Source organism: Maylandia zebra, linkage group LG5 (assembly GCF_041146795.1).
Source record: "Maylandia zebra isolate NMK-2024a linkage group LG5, Mzebra_GT3a, whole genome shotgun sequence".
Classification (NCBI taxonomy): domain Eukaryota; kingdom Metazoa; phylum Chordata; class Actinopteri; order Cichliformes; family Cichlidae; genus Maylandia; species Maylandia zebra.
Window position 1 is genome coordinate 16,739,920 of NC_135171.1, and position 20,753 is coordinate 16,760,672.

A 20,753-nucleotide genomic window follows, 5' to 3' on the forward strand; every position below is an offset into this window, starting at 1 on the left:
CCAAATATCACAGTCCCATTGTCTTCCTATCCTGCATCCTCCATCCAGGGCCAAGTCTGTTAAGTTAGCCAGCGCAGGAATCTGCTGTTCGTACGTGTGTACTTGTGAGCTCACAAATTTAGAATACACAATACCTTCCTGTTCATAGAAGTCAAAAGACACAATCTCATGCACAGAAACGCACGCGTGTGCAGGAGGCAGATGGTCCAACCTGTAGGTTTTCCACGGCCCATTTGTGGAAGGGCAATGCTTCACTATCCGCCCTAACCGACTGCACGCACACACACAAAAATACACACTCACTCACACATGCAGAGAGGGCAATAAATCCAAACCAGCACAATACAACCCCCGCAACGGACATGGCAGAAGCAATAGCTAATGCCAGAGAAAACATTTCCAAGAGTTCATCTGGAGGTAAACTTGATTCCTGCTCACAGAAGGGCATGCGATGCAGTTCTTCAACAAAGGAGCAACTTGGCAGCATAGTAAAGACTTTATTTTGGCCAATCAAACTGACAACCTCTCCAAATTTAATTGTTAAGACAAGTAATTAAATCTGCCAGGATCATTTAAACCTCAGCTTTTCCCTAACGGTTAAATGTATCATTATTTATGTTTCATTATTAAGCACTGCTTCTGTAACATTCATGAAGTTATAGAAGTTTACAATGAACTTTGCTCTTTATCAGAGTATTTAGCACTTGTACCCTCTTGTGGTTGTAGCTACAGACCCACATTTTTAAGGGTGAGCTTACATCTTTTTAGCTGTTTAAAATTTTCAATCACTTCTATTCAGTGACTTTAATACTGTATAAAAAGCTAAAATCCATGTCTCATTTTCAAAGGCCTGAAAATCATCAAAGTCTGCGCGCTGTTTATAAAACAGAGCCATCGATGCAGCACAACTGATTCTTGTCCTTTGTATTAGGTCAAACGTTAATTAACAGTTCAAGCTTGTGTAATGTTTACTGTTCATAAGACAAACTCAACCAGTAAAATAAAAGTAGGACCAGAGTGTTGTCCTGTGGATTATTGCTACACATGCATTGTTAAAAACTGAAAGCCTTATATCTCGTGGGAGTCAATGATTCACAAATCCCAGGCTTGTGGTCAAAAACTGTCCAAGTAAGAAGCTCTGACAAACATCAGATGGTATTTGCAAATTTAACAATATCTCCCTCTAACCAAAAATAAATCTTCCACTCAGTTTTTTTCTTTCTAAAATGATGGTCACACTAACAGCTAACTGATCGTTTGTAGCAGTTTATTGGTGCGATCTCAGAGATGTAGCCTCAATTTTCACCATCACCTTGCTTTATAAACATGCTTTTATTTTCGGTCTCTAGCCTTCCTAAAATCTTAACCCCGGTCTGCAGCCCACTGCGGCCTGAGAGAAATAGCGATGAACACACACACTCTCATCCAGACGTTCACATTTTCATGCACGCAGGCACATGTGGAGCAATTTGCATTTTCACACCCACAAATGCAAGTGCAAGAACTGTGACACACACACGCACAAGCGAACACATACAGAGAGAGAGTGCTAACTCAGAGCTCGAGTTGAGAAGTCCCAGTGGGAAAAGCCACTTTCCGGAACATTTTACCCAATTTGCATTGCTCCTGGCTCAATCGCTCTCTCTGAGGAGATGACTTGGGAATTGAGAACAAGTCAGAAAGAGAATGTGTGTGTGTGTGTGTGTGTGTGTGTGTGTGTGTGTGTGTGTGTGTGTGTGTGTGTGTGTGTGTGTGTGTGTGTGTGTGTGTGTGTGTAAACGTATGTATCTTCTCCAAGTGTAGGGAGGAGAAAAAACAAAAATCGGTGTGTCAGTAAAGTCAGCACAAGAGAAATATGCATTTAAGTGCAAAAGAAAAAGCTTGTTTGGGCATTTTAAACACTGAATACCCACTTGTTCAACTATTTCTTTCATCTACCTAAGCACTCAGTTAGTCAATACTCTATTTATTTCAAACTCTATTAACTGAAGTATGCAGGTCAGGTCTGACTGCTAATGAAATTGGCTCTATATAACTGTGCTTCAATGAGAGCGTGTACATGACAAGTGTTTTATACACAGCATTTACAGACTTCACTGGATGTGAATCAAAAGTCTATAACCAAGTACACCACCTCATGTTTTGGTCAACACCTAAGCTTTCATAACATGAGGATATGGCCTTTTGTGGCTTGTAGTCTACTGGGGACCCTGCATTTCTAAATCTGTTCCTCACAAACAGCCTGAGAGGGAGATGCAGGAGCAATGCCTTAGAGACGTGATGCAATGAGGAGTCAGAGATGCAAGCAATCAGTCTGATTAAGAGTGTGTGTTTTGTGTGTGAGCGTTGCCTCTCCTCACATCTCCTCTCTCTTTTGTTCCAGTTGTAATCCCTCACTTGCCTGTGAGGTCTGACATCATGTTATCTGGTTAGGTATACAAGGTAAAGAGAGGTTCAAAATAAACATGTCTACTTGAAGAATAAGATGACAATGAGGTACAAATTATTTATGAAATGAGAACTGTTGAACTCCTGCAGCTGTGTGTTGCCAAATTCCACTGAAAGAGGAGTAAAAAGCAGGGATTTAGACACATTTCTGCCACTTTCACGCTCTGTGAATAGTAAACTTTCAGCAAATGACCAACATTTTTAAAATCAATCCACATTACTGTGTACAATACCTCTCACCAGGTCTTTACTTTCTGACCCTGGAGGTCGCTAACAATTACAATGCTACTTTTTATCAGAAGGAACGATCGAAAGCTAATTTCCCTTAAAGCCTGTCTCTTAACTCTAATCACCCGGAGGGACAAACAATAGCCAGGAGCTCTGAAGTCCAACCTTCTCCCAGATTAACTCACCTCAGGACCCTTCCAATAACTCTAAGTGGCTTTGTCTCATTAATGCACTATTTGGTTCTTAGTAATAGCAGTTTTAAACTATTTTCCACCAATTGCAACAGCGTGGCTTTCTAAGTTCCTCAAACAAGCTTGTGAGTCCGTTGGTCTGTTTGTAATCTTGCAAAATGTTTATGCATGGAGGTAAATCAAGTTTTCTTAATTTAATAACATTAAAGCTGTGCATACATTTACAGAACTGTAACACCGAGTTGGGATTAGAATAAAGGTCTAAATAAAGGGTGATGAAAGCAGTGGGCCCAACAGGTCCATGGCCCCTTTACCACTGACAGGCCCTATCACACAACTCAATTTTGGTGTATTTATAACTTCCCTTATTAAATACGAAGTATAATAATGGGTGTAGTCTGAGAATTCACTTGCATCTGGTGCGATCTCATTCGTGTTAGGCAGTGATTAAAGGAGCAGGAAGTCTGAGCCAGTTAACAGCCATACCAAGCCAAGTGGGATGGTAATACACCATTAATGTTGTTGTGTGTCTGGGTACCATTTAAAGTTTAATTACAAAATATCCCTAAGTACTATTCTACAACAAAACACAGTTGCCTTTTAAACAACAAGGTATACAAAGAAATGTGTATGTCAACCTTAGTGTGACAGTCGGTGAAGGATCTGTGTAATAAACATATTGTAACCTACAGCATTGATGTCAAATCATACTGTGAGCTTCCTTCACACACACATGCACAGCATTGCAGAAATTTCCAAAGGTGAGTAGGGTACAATTGCAGCTGTGCCCGTTACTGCACATGAACTTTATCTGGCTTCTCTCTGTCTTTCCAACACACTTTATTCCCACCGGCAGTCTTGACCCTCTTGCCTCCTCTTCACTCCACTGCATTACTAAATGCAGCCATTTTGGCTCCCCTAGGGCCCATGATAGAGCTTTGGTCGCCTCCTGGCCACATTAATACCACTAGGAGTGTAATGAAACTATGGATTTTCCATCGGAGCTCTGACACTAACTGCCTGTTTGCTGTGCATCCACTCTGTGCTATGCTGTTCTTCACTGTACATGTACAGAGGAGAGATTTCCCCAACAACAATAGCTCGTTGTTGTTTTTTCTTTCTGGAAATTGTTTTTCAACTGGATGGCATTATACTAAAAGTCAAATGAGTTACTGGCAAGCTTTTAACAGATGTTAAAAGAACTTTGTGTAAGATTTATTTTTACAGCAAAATTTTAAAAATAATAATAAAAAAAGAAAAACCTTGTAGTTGTAAGCAGATGCACTATCAAAGCAATGAAGTGTAGAATGAATCCTGTCCACAGCCACTGTGTAGTGCATGAATGAACACATACACACACACCTGAAGCCAGACTGAACGTGCAGAAGGAGTTAATGTGTGTGTGTGTGTGTGTGTGTGTGTGTGTGTGTGTGTGTGTGTGTGTGTTGCCTCTGCAATTTTATTTCTCCCTCGCACATCCCTCTCTCTCTCCTTACACACACAAATGCACACAGGGGTAAACATGACCTACAAGCCCACTTATTTCCAACCCCAGCTGAAACTGCATTCCCACTGTTGTGGTGCACAACTCTAACATTCAGCAACATTGCAGCAACCCAGTTTCAGTGTTGTGGCTGCGTTGAAATCCCATGGCTGAATCACAAACATCAATGCTCCCTGTGACTCTCTCTCTCTCATCGTTCTTCTTCCTTACTATTGCCAACCGTGGCTGCCCTGACTACTGTTGCCATGGCAACCGAGGAGCAGGCCCAGCGCTGAGGGATTTGGAGACAAGTTGGAGTAAAGACCTCTATGTTATTGGAGCCTTATTATTGGGTGTGCACTTGTGTGACTGTGCTTATTGTTGTATGCTCAAAATGCTCTGATATCTTCTGTACGATAATAAAACGGGGCTCTCGTGGGACCACGAAAGCCATAGCCTGCCACTGCAAAGCAGGATAAATATCAACTAAGGAGCATGGAAAGCTAAACAACACAGTACACGTGTATTAGTCCATCACTGATTTAACTGCAAAAGAGCAGTTAAAGAGAATATAGCTAACCAAAGAAGTCTGTGTACCCACAATCTCTGTCCCTTCCCTCTCTTAAACACCCCGTGTACTGGCCATATCAATTCCAAGGTTATCAGTAATCCAATAGGTTTCCCTGGAAGCAGGCGGTTTTCCAGAGACACAGTCAATATCCTGAAAGTAGAAACATCCGGAAGGGATTCCTACCAAGTGTTCGTTCTTTCTCACTTTCTCAGTGACAAGACTACCTTTCTGTACTTTTCTCTCTCTCTCTCCCCCCGCTTCTTTTTTATCTTGAGAACAAATTTTTCATTGACATTCAAAGATCAGTGCATACCGTGACATGCAAACGTTTTGAGACAAACACCAGCACCCACATATACACAGGAAAGCAGAGAAGATCTACAGACAGGAAAACACTCTTCAGTGCCACACGGCAAAAACTGTTAACCATTCCTTTAAAGCACACACATGCAGACACACAGCAAGGTTAAAGTGAGAGGTTGTGGTGTTATTTCTGGGCCACTGGTTCACTGCCAGTGACCCATAAATAAGACAGCACATGGCTCCTATGGATATTACTGCATAGCTGGGAGTCCTCTGGCTATAGCTAGAAGTGGATACGGACTCCTGATGATCCATTTAGGATGGGTTTGCACAGACTGAAGCTCAGCTCTTTACTGATGACAAACAATTGAGTCTATATAGGAACTCAAAGATAACTACTTTAAACCATAAACTTTATATAAAAGATGGTGTTGTCATGGTGGCTATGCCCAAGTGGTTAGTGAAGTGCAGCATTTCAGCGGTTGCCCTGTTGTTGTGGTCAATCCAGATGTTACAGGCAAGGGATGAATCTGCCTGAGAAACTCAGCTGTCAAATCATGAAGTAGCTTTAATAGTTCCTATTTGGCAGACTGGGGAGCTACAATCATGTTTTACATACAGTCTATGGTCCACGTGATCTTTCGCTCATTTACAGTAGAAAAAGGCAAGAAAACTGCCCATTAAATATTTACACAATGCTTTTTCCTACGAACCTCTGTTGCTAGAGTACTTTCAGAGTGTGATGCATGTCTTTGTACATATGGGGGCTTATGCTCATGGTTCCTTCCTGTTTTTCCAATTGTGTGTGCATCTGTGCCTGCCTTCATTAAAGACTGAATGTGTACAATGTGTGTGTGTGTGTGTGTGTGTGTGTGTGTGTGTGTGTGTGTGTGTGTGTGTGTGTGTGTGTGTGTGTGTGTGTGTGTGTGTGTGTGTGTGTGTTTGCTCTCTGAGGACCCCGCTTGCGGTACTTTAATTAGCCTAATCCAACAGCAACACATGGATGGAGGAGCATAGTAGGAGAGGGATGTGAGGGTGGTTGGAGGGCGTGAGGTGGCAGACAGAACAAAATCTCTCTCCCTCTCCATACCATTTGTTACTCCCCCTCCAAAGAACACAACATGCACACACCATCTTGGCTCTTGGCAGTGCAGTTGCTGGCCAGGCCATTGTAAAATCCACAGGGAGGGGGAAACAGTCTTTGAAACGGCCACATGGGCTGCTGGAGGCCAGCTATACCATTCCCAGGGAGACAGCATTCAAACCATAGCCACGCTAAATGACCAATTAAATATAATAGCGAGGGCTTAATTGGTGTTAGCCAATTTAGAATGACACTGTGCAATTAATGTTATAGAGAAGCTATAGAGACGACTGTTGGGAGTGTCTGTGTGCATTGGTATGCTAATTCAGCAACCCAAACCAGTCTTTGTGTCTAAGATCATTTTAGCAAGAAAGGGGATAGATGGAATTGTGCAAGAAAGGAGGGCGGCAGGGGGTGTAAAGAAGGTAGATGAAGTGAGATAAGTTGGGAGGAGAAAAAGAATGACTGCTGGGGGAGAGTGGGTGGGGAGCAAGGGAGAGAGTGAAAGAGGGGGGAGTGAACAAAATTAAAAGAAAAAAAAAAAAAACAAAAACAAGATGCACAAACAAATGCTAGCCTTGGGAATAGATGCAATCAGCTCAGTCAGTCAGCTAATGACCAATTCCATGGAGAAAAGTGAGACGGAGAAAGACCGATAGTGTGAGTGAAGCAAAGACAGAGAACAGAAGGACTAAATGGAAAGGACAAGAAGTGCAAGAGGAACAAGAGAAACATGGAAAAGAGAGACTAATTAATCAGGTTGAAACATTTGAATTTAATAAATGGATGGATAAATTACCAAAAGGAGACAATTGCATAATTTGGATATGGGATTAAAATGGGGAATATAAGGACATAAAGTGCCTCACCATTTTTAAAGACTTAGCTGGCGGAAATGTTAAGTCACAAGGTCAGCTACACCAGTAACAGGGCTTTTTTTCTAGCTCCAGTAATACTAATAAGAAGACCCTAGATAAAGTGGAACACGAGTTGGTCCTGAAACTGAAATAAGTTCACTTTAGCCAGCTGTTACTCTAAGAGACTGGGCAGAGGGCATAAGACCAGTGTGGGGAATTGGCTTTCCGCTTGGCTATCACATACTCTTACGCTAACAGGATTACCCACAGGGTGAGTGCAGTATGGCCAGAAGTGGTCATGAGGCGAGTGGTCTGAAAGCAGGCAGGCTTGGGGCAAGATACAAAGCCAGCTAACACTGTGACAAGGTTTCAGGCTCAAGCTATTACCCCTGGGGGGGGCACAGGACAGAGGGGTAATTAGTTAGACAGCGGGAGATGCCATCATGCTGTGTGAGAAGGATAAACGCAGGGAGCTGTTGTATTTGGACTTGTTTTTGTTCGTGTATCTCAAAAGTATTTTGAAGTGTGTGCATTTTAAAAAAAACAAAAAAAACACAGAGAGACCCAGTCTGAATTTCATGGCCTTGAAGTGCTACTAAAGCCTACAACGTCCATTTGATGTCACACACTTCAGAAAAAGACATTCACAAATTACAGTAACAGAATATGCAGTCACCTCATACAACACTGTATGCAAATATACGCAGGTGAGTGTGAATGCAAATGTGTGTTTGTTTCCCTACTCACAAATGTTAATCATCTTAACGTCACTAAACCACAGGAACTAATCAAAAACAATCTATTAAGAATCTATTAGCTTTGCAACGTGTAATCTGATAAGCCTGCTACAGTTGTTTCCCATAGGAGGCTGCGTGCACGAGTGTGTGCACGGCAGTGCCGTTTGCATTCTTCACAGTAGATTAGCCAATTTGATAGTAACTCACATATTTACACTCATCATTTGGTGTAATGGAGATGGAAAAGAATCCTTGTATTATCTTTTTTTTTTTTTATTATTATTTTTTTCTCAGAGAAGCATCAAAGTGCTGTGCCTGCTTCCATTATGTGTCCTACTTCTGTGTCAGGGTATCCGTCCGTAAACAGTTGCTGATTTCTTCCATTTAATGGCTAAGAGGTTAAGCTTCCACATGTGGCTGTAATGGGCTTGTGGTGAGCTGTGTAGCGAGTTGAAGACAGTCTCTTTTAAAACCAGGAACATACATACTGTGAGCTGCTGAGTTTAATTGGAAAGGAATGAGCGTATGAGACACTGTGTGACTGTGACTGTATGAGAGATATAGCCTCCAAAGGTAATCTTTGCCTGCTGTGTCACTCATGACCAAACCTCCGGACACTGTGCTGTCCCAGTGTGTTTCCAAGTTGGTATATACCTGCATGAATGGGCTCATTTTACCTTTCAGTATGAGCTATGATATTCCCTCTAGTGTGTGTGTGTGTGTGTGTGTGTGTGTGTGTGTGTGTGTGTGTGTGACCTGTCAGAAATAATGACACCATGAGTCCTGGCATTGTGCCATCCACCAGGTGTGCTCTTGGCTGTATCAGCTGCCATAGACAGAGCTCTGCTATAATTCTATGGAACTGATGCCTTAAAGAAAATCATTATTTGCTGGAAAAAATACACTAAGCGCATCAACAGTATATTGTGATTTTCACTATTGTACAGTAAAACTGAGTGCAATTTTAAAAAGTGCATGTAACTTTCACACACACATATCATATGGAGAGCAGGGACTCTTTGATGTTCCACCCCGAGATGCCTAATGGAGATGACCTAGAAACAGGCTGGCCTCGTCCTCACTTGGATCATGTGAGCATCCCAGCTTGCATCCAGACTCTTCTAATCTTCCCTTAAAAATGGATTCTAGCGTGGTGCATTTATAATTCATCTCCCTTGCTCTCTCTTTTCATTCTGTATCCCTTTCTCTTGGCTTTTCCCCACTCTCATCTACTCCCCACTTTGGCTCATTAACCCCTGGTAGTAGTGAATTGTGGAGAGAACGCAGAGGTAGTGAATGAGTGCTGTGCAGTGCAGTCACACACAGTTGAACTGAGCTAAAATGCATTAGCGCTCGAGATTATCAAGGACTGAACCGTTCTCATTTGTGGCATTAGCCTACACAGAAGCCCACTGTAACTTATCTTGCTCTTTAAAAATGATTAGCTTTAAACATTTATTGTAGCTTTGGTTAAAGGACTAGATTGGTGCCAAGATTAAGACACATTTGTTAAGGTTTTGAGAGTGAACTATCAAGTCATATCGCCTCTTAATGTCACCATAGCTTGTTAGGAAGGTAGGAAATATGGCTCGTTATGGCATATGAAGCTCTTGCAGGAAAAAGGTGCAGAATTAGACCCCTGGTTTAATGAGACTGGATGGAATCATGCATGTGTAAAGGATGGTATGGCATTAAATCTTTTAAGAAGACCCCTCATTACTGTCTACCCTTACAATCTAAGTGCTACAACCTATTTTCTGGAGTGGGAAAGAGCATGTATGTGTGTGCGTGGGCATACGCAAACTTTATACATGCAAACTTCCTGTATACATGTACACTTGTACATATATTTATTTGCATTCGGAGTGCATATGCGCACACTCCTCACTTTAATGAGAGAAAATGATTAGAGAGAAATAGCGATCACTGCCATTTCATCTCAACACATACAAATGCTCAGCTATTATCAGGGAGGGGAATCTTTGATCACAGAAGGAGATAGAAAGAGAATATGTGAGCAGCAGATGAAACAGAGAAAACGAGGCAGAGAACAGAAGCAAAGAGGCAAAGTGAGGAAGCAGTGGATGATCCTGTTACTCACTGTGCTTGTTACACTAGTCAGAGTTGAGGGTTATGGATGAGTTTTAGACATTGTTAGAGCTTATATTATCCAACAATCTATATGGTTGCTGCTCATACAATGAGCAAAAGCAGAGATAGCAGAAGTGAACAAACCCTGTATATTCACAGTGTGAATCTACAATGACACCCTCCAAAGGCTCGAGTGTGTGCAGACGTGTGCGAGAGTGCATTCACGGAGAGATGCAGAATGCTATTGTAGGATGAATATAGTCATATGCAAGGATAACCTACATATGAGAGAAAGACTCAGGCAGGCAATGAACAGAGACAACTGATATCCATTTGCTTGAGCGACAATCACACAAACACAGACACATTAGCTTAAGCTTGGAGATTTAGATTGTCAAACATATTTCATTGTCCACTGCCTGCGTCGGTATAAGTAAGACCTTATAATGGTCATTACATTACTTTAATAATATGCATATAGTTCAAGTTTCACTCCCCAAAAAACAAAAAACAACAATAAAATCACCATCTGTGGTCCTCTGAGCACTGTATTAGCCACGGTTAGAATAACAAAGGCAAAATTCATTTGAGGTTACGTGCTAAATGAGTGGTCCTACGGCATATTCCTGGCTCGTCTCACACATTTGTGGCTCAACTGGGCTATTTGGGAAAACACCATTTTACTGTGCTGACAGCACAGAGGGAACAAATTGTAGCAGAAAATGATACATTTAGCTGTTAATATGAGAACATTATGATTAGATTGGAAGACTGATGGCACGCTGGGAGAGAACTAAATTAGGTGGAAAAACTTGGTGTTAAATACAAAGTGCAAGTTATCCGTTTTGTCTAGGGAACTTGATCATAACTCCACAGCCTCTGCCATATCAAATCTCTTTCACAATCAGCTACATCTCCATTTCCTCCGTCGCTTTCTCATCCGCTTCGTGCGTTTGTGTGACCCCATGCAGTTGGGTGAACTAATGACCGAGGGCCACCAAGAGCCCGCACAAAGCTGGCCTCTGTGCTCATGCCCGGGCCAAACAACTCGTGGCTTGGGAGGCTGAGCCAAATGATGACACAAACCACAGAAGTCTCTCACTCAGACACACACACACACACACACACACACACACACACACACACACACACAAAGTCTATGTACCATATTTTCAGACTGTAATTTTCTGCACATTCTCAATTAAAAGACGACGACACAAACAGAGAATCAGTAAAAGACAGATGTTTATTTCATCATTCCTCCCTGACAAGCAACTACTTTATTTTCAGAATGTGTGTTTTTATTTTATTTATTTTATTTATATATAATTGTTTTTTTACTATTTGGGCACTGTCTGCAAAGAGAAGGCTGGAACAACAATTTAAATGCAAAGCACTAAAAACAGCCTCACACACACAAACACATACACACACAGGGGAGTTGGACAGGGCAGCATTATGCACCAGTAGAATAACAATCATCAGTCAATTAGGCCATGACATGGTCTCTTGACGGTGACACCGGCAGCCCCAGTGGAATACATCAGTGACTTCACACAGCAATATACACATACAAATGACAAACTGTCACTTCTTATTAACCCCTGAAATGCTGTCTCACTGGTGTAGTTACGGCTTAAACCTCATTTCTGCAGTATTATCTTTACTATGATGAAACATTTTTTTGTTATTTTCAATAGGTTAGAAAAATAAAGATGCAAGCTTTAGATCATTAGATCGCTTTTGGGGATAATCTTTAACACCAAAGCTGGAGCAAGTTTTATGTTACAGTTACTTGTGTGGGTTAAGTTTTTCTTAAAATTTGACAGTGAGAAATATTATTTAGAACATTTGCTGAGGTAATTTTAGACAAAGCTCAAACTGAAGATGAGACTCAAAGACTTAAAATCTGTAATTCATAAACCTAACTGTGGCTTCATGAGGCCTGCTGTGTGTACAACAGCAACAACATGTGAAATCCCATCTGCCACTTAATGTTTAGATTGCAGCTGCTTAGCTGACGCAGTCATCCACTTAGCTTTTACAATGTGCTGCAGGGTGACAGAACAAATACTCGGTCATGTTCGCTTTCAAATACACCTCAACGGATCCTGTACTGATTAGCTAATGAAAACACTTACTAGGTGTAGGGTCAAACATGTTATTTTTTGGCTCCAAGACATGCTCTCAAACCATCATCCACTGCACTCTCTGCTTTGAATATCCATCAGTTTTCTTCCACATATCCAATTCGGGGTCACAGGGGAGCTGGAACCTTTGCCAGCTGCTTTTCAGCAGTGGGGTACACCCTGGACAGGTCAGAGGATTTTCAAAAAATGATTTCTCATATTCAAAGGATTTTTAAAATGCTATGTTGAAGTTTGTTACATCTATAAACCTATGTGTTTCATGTAGTAACATGTAGTGTAAGGCCTTATTTGTCCCATTCACTATGTTATTCTTATGCTGGTCGTTTACGCTCGTCTTATATTGTCTTCTAACTTCTGTCAGAAACTGCGGGGAAGCTCAATTGATGCACTGATGAATGGTCATTGAACGGCACCCACACACCTGAGCCTGGCATGGACACAATGGGGGACACATCGAGCACTTGGGGCTCGTACCACCTGGCACACTGGCCCTATATACACAGCAGATGGCTCGCGCTGGCCTCTGATGGAGGGTGCAGCTGAGGAATCCTAACCTGCGTTTGAGTGTTCGTGTGTGTGCAGCACCAAAAGCAGACAATAGGTACTAGATTGTCAAGTGCAATCCTCCCTTCTTCTCTCATCTCCCCAGACCACCTATTGAGATGGTGCATATGTGCGCAAGCGTATGTGTGAGTGTGTCATGGTTGATGCCCATTTATTGTCACTGCTCAACGGGGCCTGAAAGCACAGAAGTGGCTGAGAGAATCACTCAGACTTTTATCATTATAAATGTGTTGGCTAAACAAACCACAGCAGCTTTGTTACAATGCTTCTTCAGACAGAAAGGCATAAAAGAGGAGTGAATAAGGTCCACTATGTAAACTAGAATAAAGCTGACAAAGACACAGGGACCGATGGCAGGCAGAGCCAAGCACCCAGACATAATCACATCGTCAAAGAATCAGAGCTTTTAATCCTAAAAATTAAGTGCAGCAGATAGCCGGTCAACAGTTGTGCCCTTGACCACAGCAGTATCCAGATGACCATTGAAATTAGTTAATCAGAGGGCATCACCTCTCTTCATCGCTTCCTTCCCCCTTCTTCTTCCGCTAACCTCCTATATCTCCTTCATCTTACCATCTTCCTTCCTGATTCTCTCTCTCTAATGTCGGTGTCCCATCAAACCATTACTCATTAGTAAAAGCTTCTCCTGCGAGTGTGTGAGAGACTACAGAGCACAGAGGGACTTCATTAGTGCTTAAAACATGTTGTTTATGCTACTGTCTTGTTGCTCTGGAAAACCTTGAACATTATAGTTAGTTAAAAATAGACTGAGTGCAGATATAACAGATTATCAAAGCACTTCACGTCTAGCCAATAAAGACGTGAACAAAAAGTTATTTAAGGTAAAGTGATGTTCCTTAAACCTCAAAACTCTCCCAGGAGATTAATGTGGATCCATTTGGCAAACATTAGTTGGTTATATTTAAGATTATTGCAACAGTCACTGCCAGATTTGTTGTTTTTCGGATTTGCCAATCATACCTTTCCATGTCTCTTAAAACGCACCTGAAAAGCACACATGCAAGCTGTCTCCTTAAGGCAAATTCATCCAGCCAACCAATACTCTCCTTATTTCTGCCCCTCTTTCCCTTCATCGCCCTCAGGCAGAGCTATATAAACAACATTCAACACTAATGCTCTCCTGAGGAAGGTGTAAGAACAGGAACATACTCAGTAATTCCTTCATGGCCTGCATGGACTCCCACTCGTCCACACAAACTTTAACACTCGCCCTGAAACAGACGGTGCTTTTACTGAAAGGATAATGACACAAATAAAAATCAGTTACAGAAACACTGACGCACACAATCAGAGGACCCAACAATCTGTTATCACACACTATTAATTCAGTTGCTCTTTTTCCATTTTTTTTTTCTTCATCTGCCTCTTTATGGCTGCTGTCTGAGTGAGTGAGTGAGTGAGTGAGTGAGTGAGTGAGTGAGTGAGTGAGTGTGCGCGTGTGCATGTCTGTGCATGCTCCAACGTCAGGTTTTAGATATTGTTCCTTCACAGCAAACTGAATCCTTTCCAAGACCAGATTATTTTAGTTGTTTTTGGGTTTGACTGAAACACAAGGCAGCCAAAAGAACCGCGGGCTCCTTGGCTCTGCTGTTGCGCACACGCACACACATGATGGCGCGCACACACATGAAAACGACTTATCTCAAAACCTACTGCAGCAGTCTCTTCCCCAGGTGATGCTCCAAACACACGTATATACCTCAGTCAGAGTGCATAACACCACACAAGAAAAGACGTGAGAACAGCTAAATAAATAAAGGGACTGTTGCCGAGCTAAGTGAATGGGTGTCACTTTGACAAATGCACGGCACTGAATCTTAGTCGACACTGTATTGTTTGCCGTCTCATGCGCTCTCATAAACACAAACACATGCGTGCACACACGAACCCATGCCATCGCAAGCGCGATGCATTATTATGCACACTGTGAGTGACAAACACACAAGCATTGCGTGAATACATAAACTCGTATTAAAAGTGCACAAACACACAGGCTGATTATACATTCATAATATTGAATGGATGACAGGTCTTGAGCAGTGTGGAGAGAAATGGGGTGAATTCTAATGAGATACCATTTACCCCGAGAGCTCTGTCCTCCATAGTCTGGATACACACACACGCGCGCACACGCAAAGGAACAATTGCTGAGATTGAACTCAACACTGTTACACAAAAAGGACCATAATTGCGGAAAATTTTACATATATCTAACATACAATCACAAAAGGTCAGCTATATCAGTTTAATCAGGCACAGAGGTTTGTCCATTTGTTACATGACCGCACATCATTAATCATTCCTCTACAGAAAAGGGTGCAACAGCCGCATAAGTGCGATGACATAAACCCTAACTTGCTTTGAATCCACAAAGAAATTGACCCAAAGAAAGGGACAATAGTTTCATCAAGAAATGCACTTTAGATTTTCTTCTTCCCCACCAATGCATCCATCACCACTTTATCCCTGTCCAAAGCTCTATCCACCTCAGCCCTGCACAGCTGACCTGAACAGAAAAGCCATTCACCAGTCATAGCTGTTGGATTGATTGAAGGTGAGCTCTTAAAAGACCGTACGTGGCATTGGGACAAAGCAGTTACGTTTTATGCCTGACGTGACAAACATGACAATCAATGAAAGAGTAGGCGCAGACTTGCTTTAAATTGCTTGTTAAATGAACAGGTTTTAAAGAGACACTCGGATGTCCTGCTGGAAATAGCCACCAGCAAGAAAAATGGTGATGACTGCATTTAGTATAAAAAAAAGCATCAGCAAAGTGCCTTATGCAAATCTACAACGATTAGGCCGCCAGTACACAGCTTATGAACTGACAAGCATCACTGGGCAAAACGCTGGTAACCATTCACAAGTAAAAAAATATTTGCCAGAAAGTTGCTTCCTTTTAACTGGATAATAAATAAACGACAAAAATCTAAATGCCTTTTTGGCTTACACACAATTTCCCTTCAACTTCATATTCCATCCAGTTCAAATGGAAAAGAAATACCAGCATCGATAGAAAAAAATAAAACAAAAATTTTAAAAAGACCACACACACACACCAACAATCCTACCTTCTTCAGTTTCCCATTGCGTGAGCCAACAAACGCCACAGTGTTGCCACGGTAGTCATACGCTGCCACTGAAGTCATGCCATCATCCTTATCGATGAAGAGAGGAATCCCCTCGATGGTGCTGGTTCCCCCCAGAGGCTGGTTGAAGTCCTGACCACAGAAGTTATCGTCGATCTGAAGTGGCTAGAGACAGGAGGGAAAGGCAACGAAATGAATCAGACAAAATAAAAGCACTCAAAATTCTATTCTGATCTAAAGCAGATTGTTCAGCAGAAAACAAATTAATGTAGGTTGTGATGTTTGGGGTGATTGTGTGAATGTTTTTCTGTCTGACAAGAGAATTCTTTAGATTTGTTGTGCTTTTAAAGTGGTATTTACAACAAGAAATGGAAAAGTATCTCATTTCAAAACAATAAATAGATTCCGTTTAATCATGAATTCATATAAGGACACATTCTAAAAATGCTACAAATTAGCTTTTATATTCAAAGAAATGCCTTTTTTAAATTCTAAACTAATGTGGTCTCATACTATGGAAGCCGCATGTGAAGCACCTATTCTGAGAATTCCTCAAATGCCCTTAAAAACAATTCGTAAAAGCAGCTAAGCTGCCTAAAAGTCAACTTGCTGCACGTTTCCATATTCAGTGAGAATGGCCAACATATTTGATTGTTGATTGATTATTGAAATTGAGGTTATTCACTCACACTCACACACTGCTGTCTTTAAAGCACAATCCCACCATGCAAACCCCTTTTATTCCACAGTGTTCGGTCATGGTGGTGACACGGCAGTAATGATGGTGACTATGTGACAATATCTGGAACATTCCAGTGTCACGAGGGGTCTATCACCCCAGGCAATCCACTGACCCATATGATGCTTTAACCAGTCATGACATACAAACACAGTCAGGGTATAATCCATGAAGCAGGGTTAAAATGCCACAGCCAATAAATGCTTTACTTCATTTGCACATTTTTGTACACAGTTTCAGGATATCAATCAGGTATCACTGTGGTTAAGTATTAATACATTAATCTGATGGATAACATTTAGTGACTGTTGTTTCTAGTTTCCCACGCTAGAAAAGTGACCAATGTTTCCTTATTTCATCACTATCAACATCTTCTTCCCCCCCCCCAACTTCTGATCAGATGAAAACTAGCCTGAAAACCACTTAAACTCTGGGAAACTGAAAGCTATATTTTCTACATTGTTGTACATCCAAACAATAAGTGATTAATTAAACCAAACCAATAACTGTCACGGCCAATCAAAGTAATTCTCTAGTGCAAAATAAATGTTTAAAAAAAAAAAAAAAAAAAAAGGTTGTCTGAAGTAGTGCTGGGCATCAGGTGACTTGTCACCATGTTTTTGCTGCTGATGAGATGAAGTTGGTAAGATAGGCTGACACCATCTAAGAGCTCAGACTTTTCTCAGCCTCAATGTGGAACTTTAAGAGAAGCTTAACACTTGTTATCCTGTTAAAAATAATTACACTGTCAAGTTCCAGACGTACAGGACTGATAACATTAATATGGGAGCTACACAGCAAAGGTTATCACTTGTTATGAGCCCGGCCACTAGCCGCTACCACAGTGATAACAGTTGGCTAATATTACTATTGGATTATTGCTAATAGAGTTAAACGGTATGCTGTGTGCTGGCCAGGTTAACATTTATGATAACTGTTTAAAACTTAAATATTTCTCAAACTGGAGCCTGACTCACTTCTTTAAGTTCCTAAGTGTCTGTTAGTGTCAAGAACGTCAACTACTTCAGCTGCTAGTGTGCCTGGCTGTCTGCAGCAGATATGTGTGAAGTTGTGTGTTCACTGAAGGAGGCAAAGCCAGCACTAGGCCTGCACAATAAATCGAAAATTTATTGTCATTGCGATATCAGCCTGCGCGATGGGCCCATCGCAAAAGACGACGTAAAGTGCGATAATTGGGTACCTTAAAATGTTTACACACGTGCTTTAAAGAATTTACCAATCAAAGAAACCCCTTTACACATTTGACCAGTCGAATAGAGCCCTTCACGGCATTAACCAATCAAATGGATTAGAGGCCCGCCTCCTACGCAGGTGGGGAGCGAACAACGCTGCAGCAACGAGTCAGAGTTGTAAAGGTTGAGAGCGAGACGCATGACGAGAACGCTAAAAAAAAAAAATAGTACCTCGCTTATTTGGAGGTATTTTGGATTTGATAAAGACGACGTTCTCCAAACACAGGTACTCTGCAAAACTTGCCGAACACTCGTGGCAACCACCAGAGGAAACACGACTAATCTCCACCATCATCTTCAATACAACCACAGAGAACTGTTTGAAGAGTTCCAGAAAGACAGGGGTAGCTAAACAAAGGTTGCTAATGTTAAGACAAAGAGCGCAGCAGTCCAACAGCCGTCTCTGTATCAGAGTTTTTCAAGTGGAACTCCTTATGAGAAAACGTCAAAGCGCTACAAAGAAATAACAGAGGCCATTACACATTTTTTAACAATGCCTATAAATACAGTTAGCAGAGAGGGCTTCACCAGTCTGATACATAAAGTGGACCGGAGATACCCATCCCCTCACGAAACTACTTTTCCCATGTCGCCATTCCACAAATGTATGAAACATGCCGGAAGACCGTCATGTTTGAACTGAGCCAAGCTGAAAACTACGCAAGCACTACAGTAAAGTTTCCTCTCCAGTTTTGACTTGCATCATAACTACTTGGTGAGTGGTAAAATGATGAACAACTGCATTGAGATAATTTGCAGTATAATTTAAGTTATGTTTATTTAAAACTAATTCTAGAGACCAGGAAGGATGTCTTTCAGAATTCAAGCCTCAATGTTTTTTTATGGGGGCAATGTTTCAATGTTAAAGTGCACTTTGTTGTTACACTGCTAATACAGCAGCTTTCATTAAATAAAACTGTTGCAGTAAAGCGGAAATTATGTATTCATTTTTTGTTTTTATTTTGCTATTTATTTTATCGCAAGTCACATCGTTATCGCAGTATTGATCACAGTTATCGCACATCGCAGGTTTTCCTAATATCATGCAGCCCTAGCCAGCATTGTTAGCATCGTTGCTGTAGAAATTGATTATCACCTCAGACAGTAATTTTTAGCAATGATTAGTGTATGAGTATCAATTTTCTTTGACAACGCCAATCAAAAAAAGTCCACTTTGGATGCTGTTATTAACAGAGAATAAATGTTTGTGCATCTGCGACTTAACCACAGCCGGCAAACGTGTGAGTTGCTGTATTCACACACATACACATACATAGGGAGCGTGTAAATGGCGGTGTAATCCATAGTCTTATCACTACATCATCTGATTGATCCGCACAGGAGAAAAGATAACACCCACTCCCTCCTGATCTGCTTAAATTGCCTGCAGCTCGGCACAAGTCAATAAAACGTTATTCTGCCTTTTTCTTCCTTCTCACTCTTTTTCTGTCTCCTCCTAGCCACTACAGTAACTTAGCAAACATCAATATTCCCTCCCTGTCCTTTTCTACTTCTGTACCTTCTCTTTTCATCCACCCCTTCTCTCTCCATTTCTCACAAAGTCACCAACTCCAGCCCTCTGTCCATCACACATCTGCCCACTTAGACCAAGTCCTCCGAGAGGTGGTAGGACAATCAACTCGAGACAACAAAGTGCTTGCCCCTTCTTACTCCCCATTTTTTTGGCCCTAACGTGTCACAGGGTAGAAGGAAACAAATAAAGGGGTCAGTTTAATGGGGGTTTCTGTGTGTATGGCAGTGTGTGCATTTAACGAAGTGAGAGCTAGAAGCAAACGCAACCATTACCTGAAACAACTTTCTTTAGTAACCACTGATGGCTAGAAGGCACTTTCATCCCTCACAACAAAGGCGACTGACAGACAAACATATAAGCGCCCATGCGCACACAATAAACCGAGACATTCTTTCAACCTGAGCAAGCAGATGTGGTTACAAGCAACAAAATAATTCCTCATACACATCATATGACAAAAACTAGGGCCAACCATTTTAAACCATGTAGTCATGTGAAAGAAGTGCATGCGTCTTCAGTAGCGTTTCCACACAAACAACCACACACACACAAAATCCCAAGATGTACAAGCCTAAGAGGCAGGACCTAAAAAGGTTAATGTATCTTCTTTAGAGGAGGCCAACTGTGGAAAATACTGTATACAGTTGCCCCAAGACTCTATAAGGGTTAATACACAAACCACCATTACAAACACAGGCATTAGCAAGTGCTCACACAGTAACCTACTAGGGCCGAACGATTATGGAAAATAATCTAATTGCGATTTTTTGCCCCAATATTGCGATTGCGATGCGATATGCGATTATTTTTTAAGGTCTTTGTCTTCTGTATTATTAAACAAAGACAAGCAATACATCATATAGTATGGCCAATACTATATTACATTAATTTTAAACTGTTCTTTCCTGGAAGACAGACCTCTGTTATGATGACATGAGGTGATGCATGAATTGATGACTGACATTTTTATTTAACTTCTTCAATCACAACAGTATATTTGAACATACACAATAGTTTATTTTTAGCTTACAAACATCTGAGCATAAAGTGCTGACAAGGAACCCTGGTGTAAACATTAAAATGAAAGTCAGTACAATGTGCAGATTGCAGAAATATACATAAAAAAAAAAATCAGTGGCTTTACCACACTCAGTTTTTCGACATCTGTGAACTACTAGACAGTCATTCAATTAAAAAATAATATTAAATAAATAAAACTAATAAATAAAAAATACACACATCTTACTGATCTCTGCAGTCAGTAACATTATACATAAAGTGCAAACATAATAGCAATTGTATAAACACACACACAAACACGCCTTTAAAGTTTAAAGGCGTGAAATTGGACGGTCTAGCCTTCTGAATCAGAAGGCTAGTTCTGATTAGCGTCACCGCTGTCTCGGT

General features: G+C 41.2%; 1 protein-coding gene across 4 annotated transcripts in view; it reads right to left on the minus strand.

The window, feature by feature from the left end:
* Positions 1–20,753, minus strand: part of plxna1b (plexin A1b) — a 188,602-nt gene that overhangs the window by 118,295 nt on the left and 49,554 nt on the right. For all 4 annotated transcript variants that reach the window (XM_004545182.2, XM_004545180.2, XM_004545181.2 and 1 more), the window contains exon 3: positions 15,803–15,985. In XM_004545182.2, the coding sequence (XP_004545239.1) occupies positions 15,803–15,985 (183 nt within the window). The remainder of the gene's footprint in view (positions 1–15,802; positions 15,986–20,753) is intronic.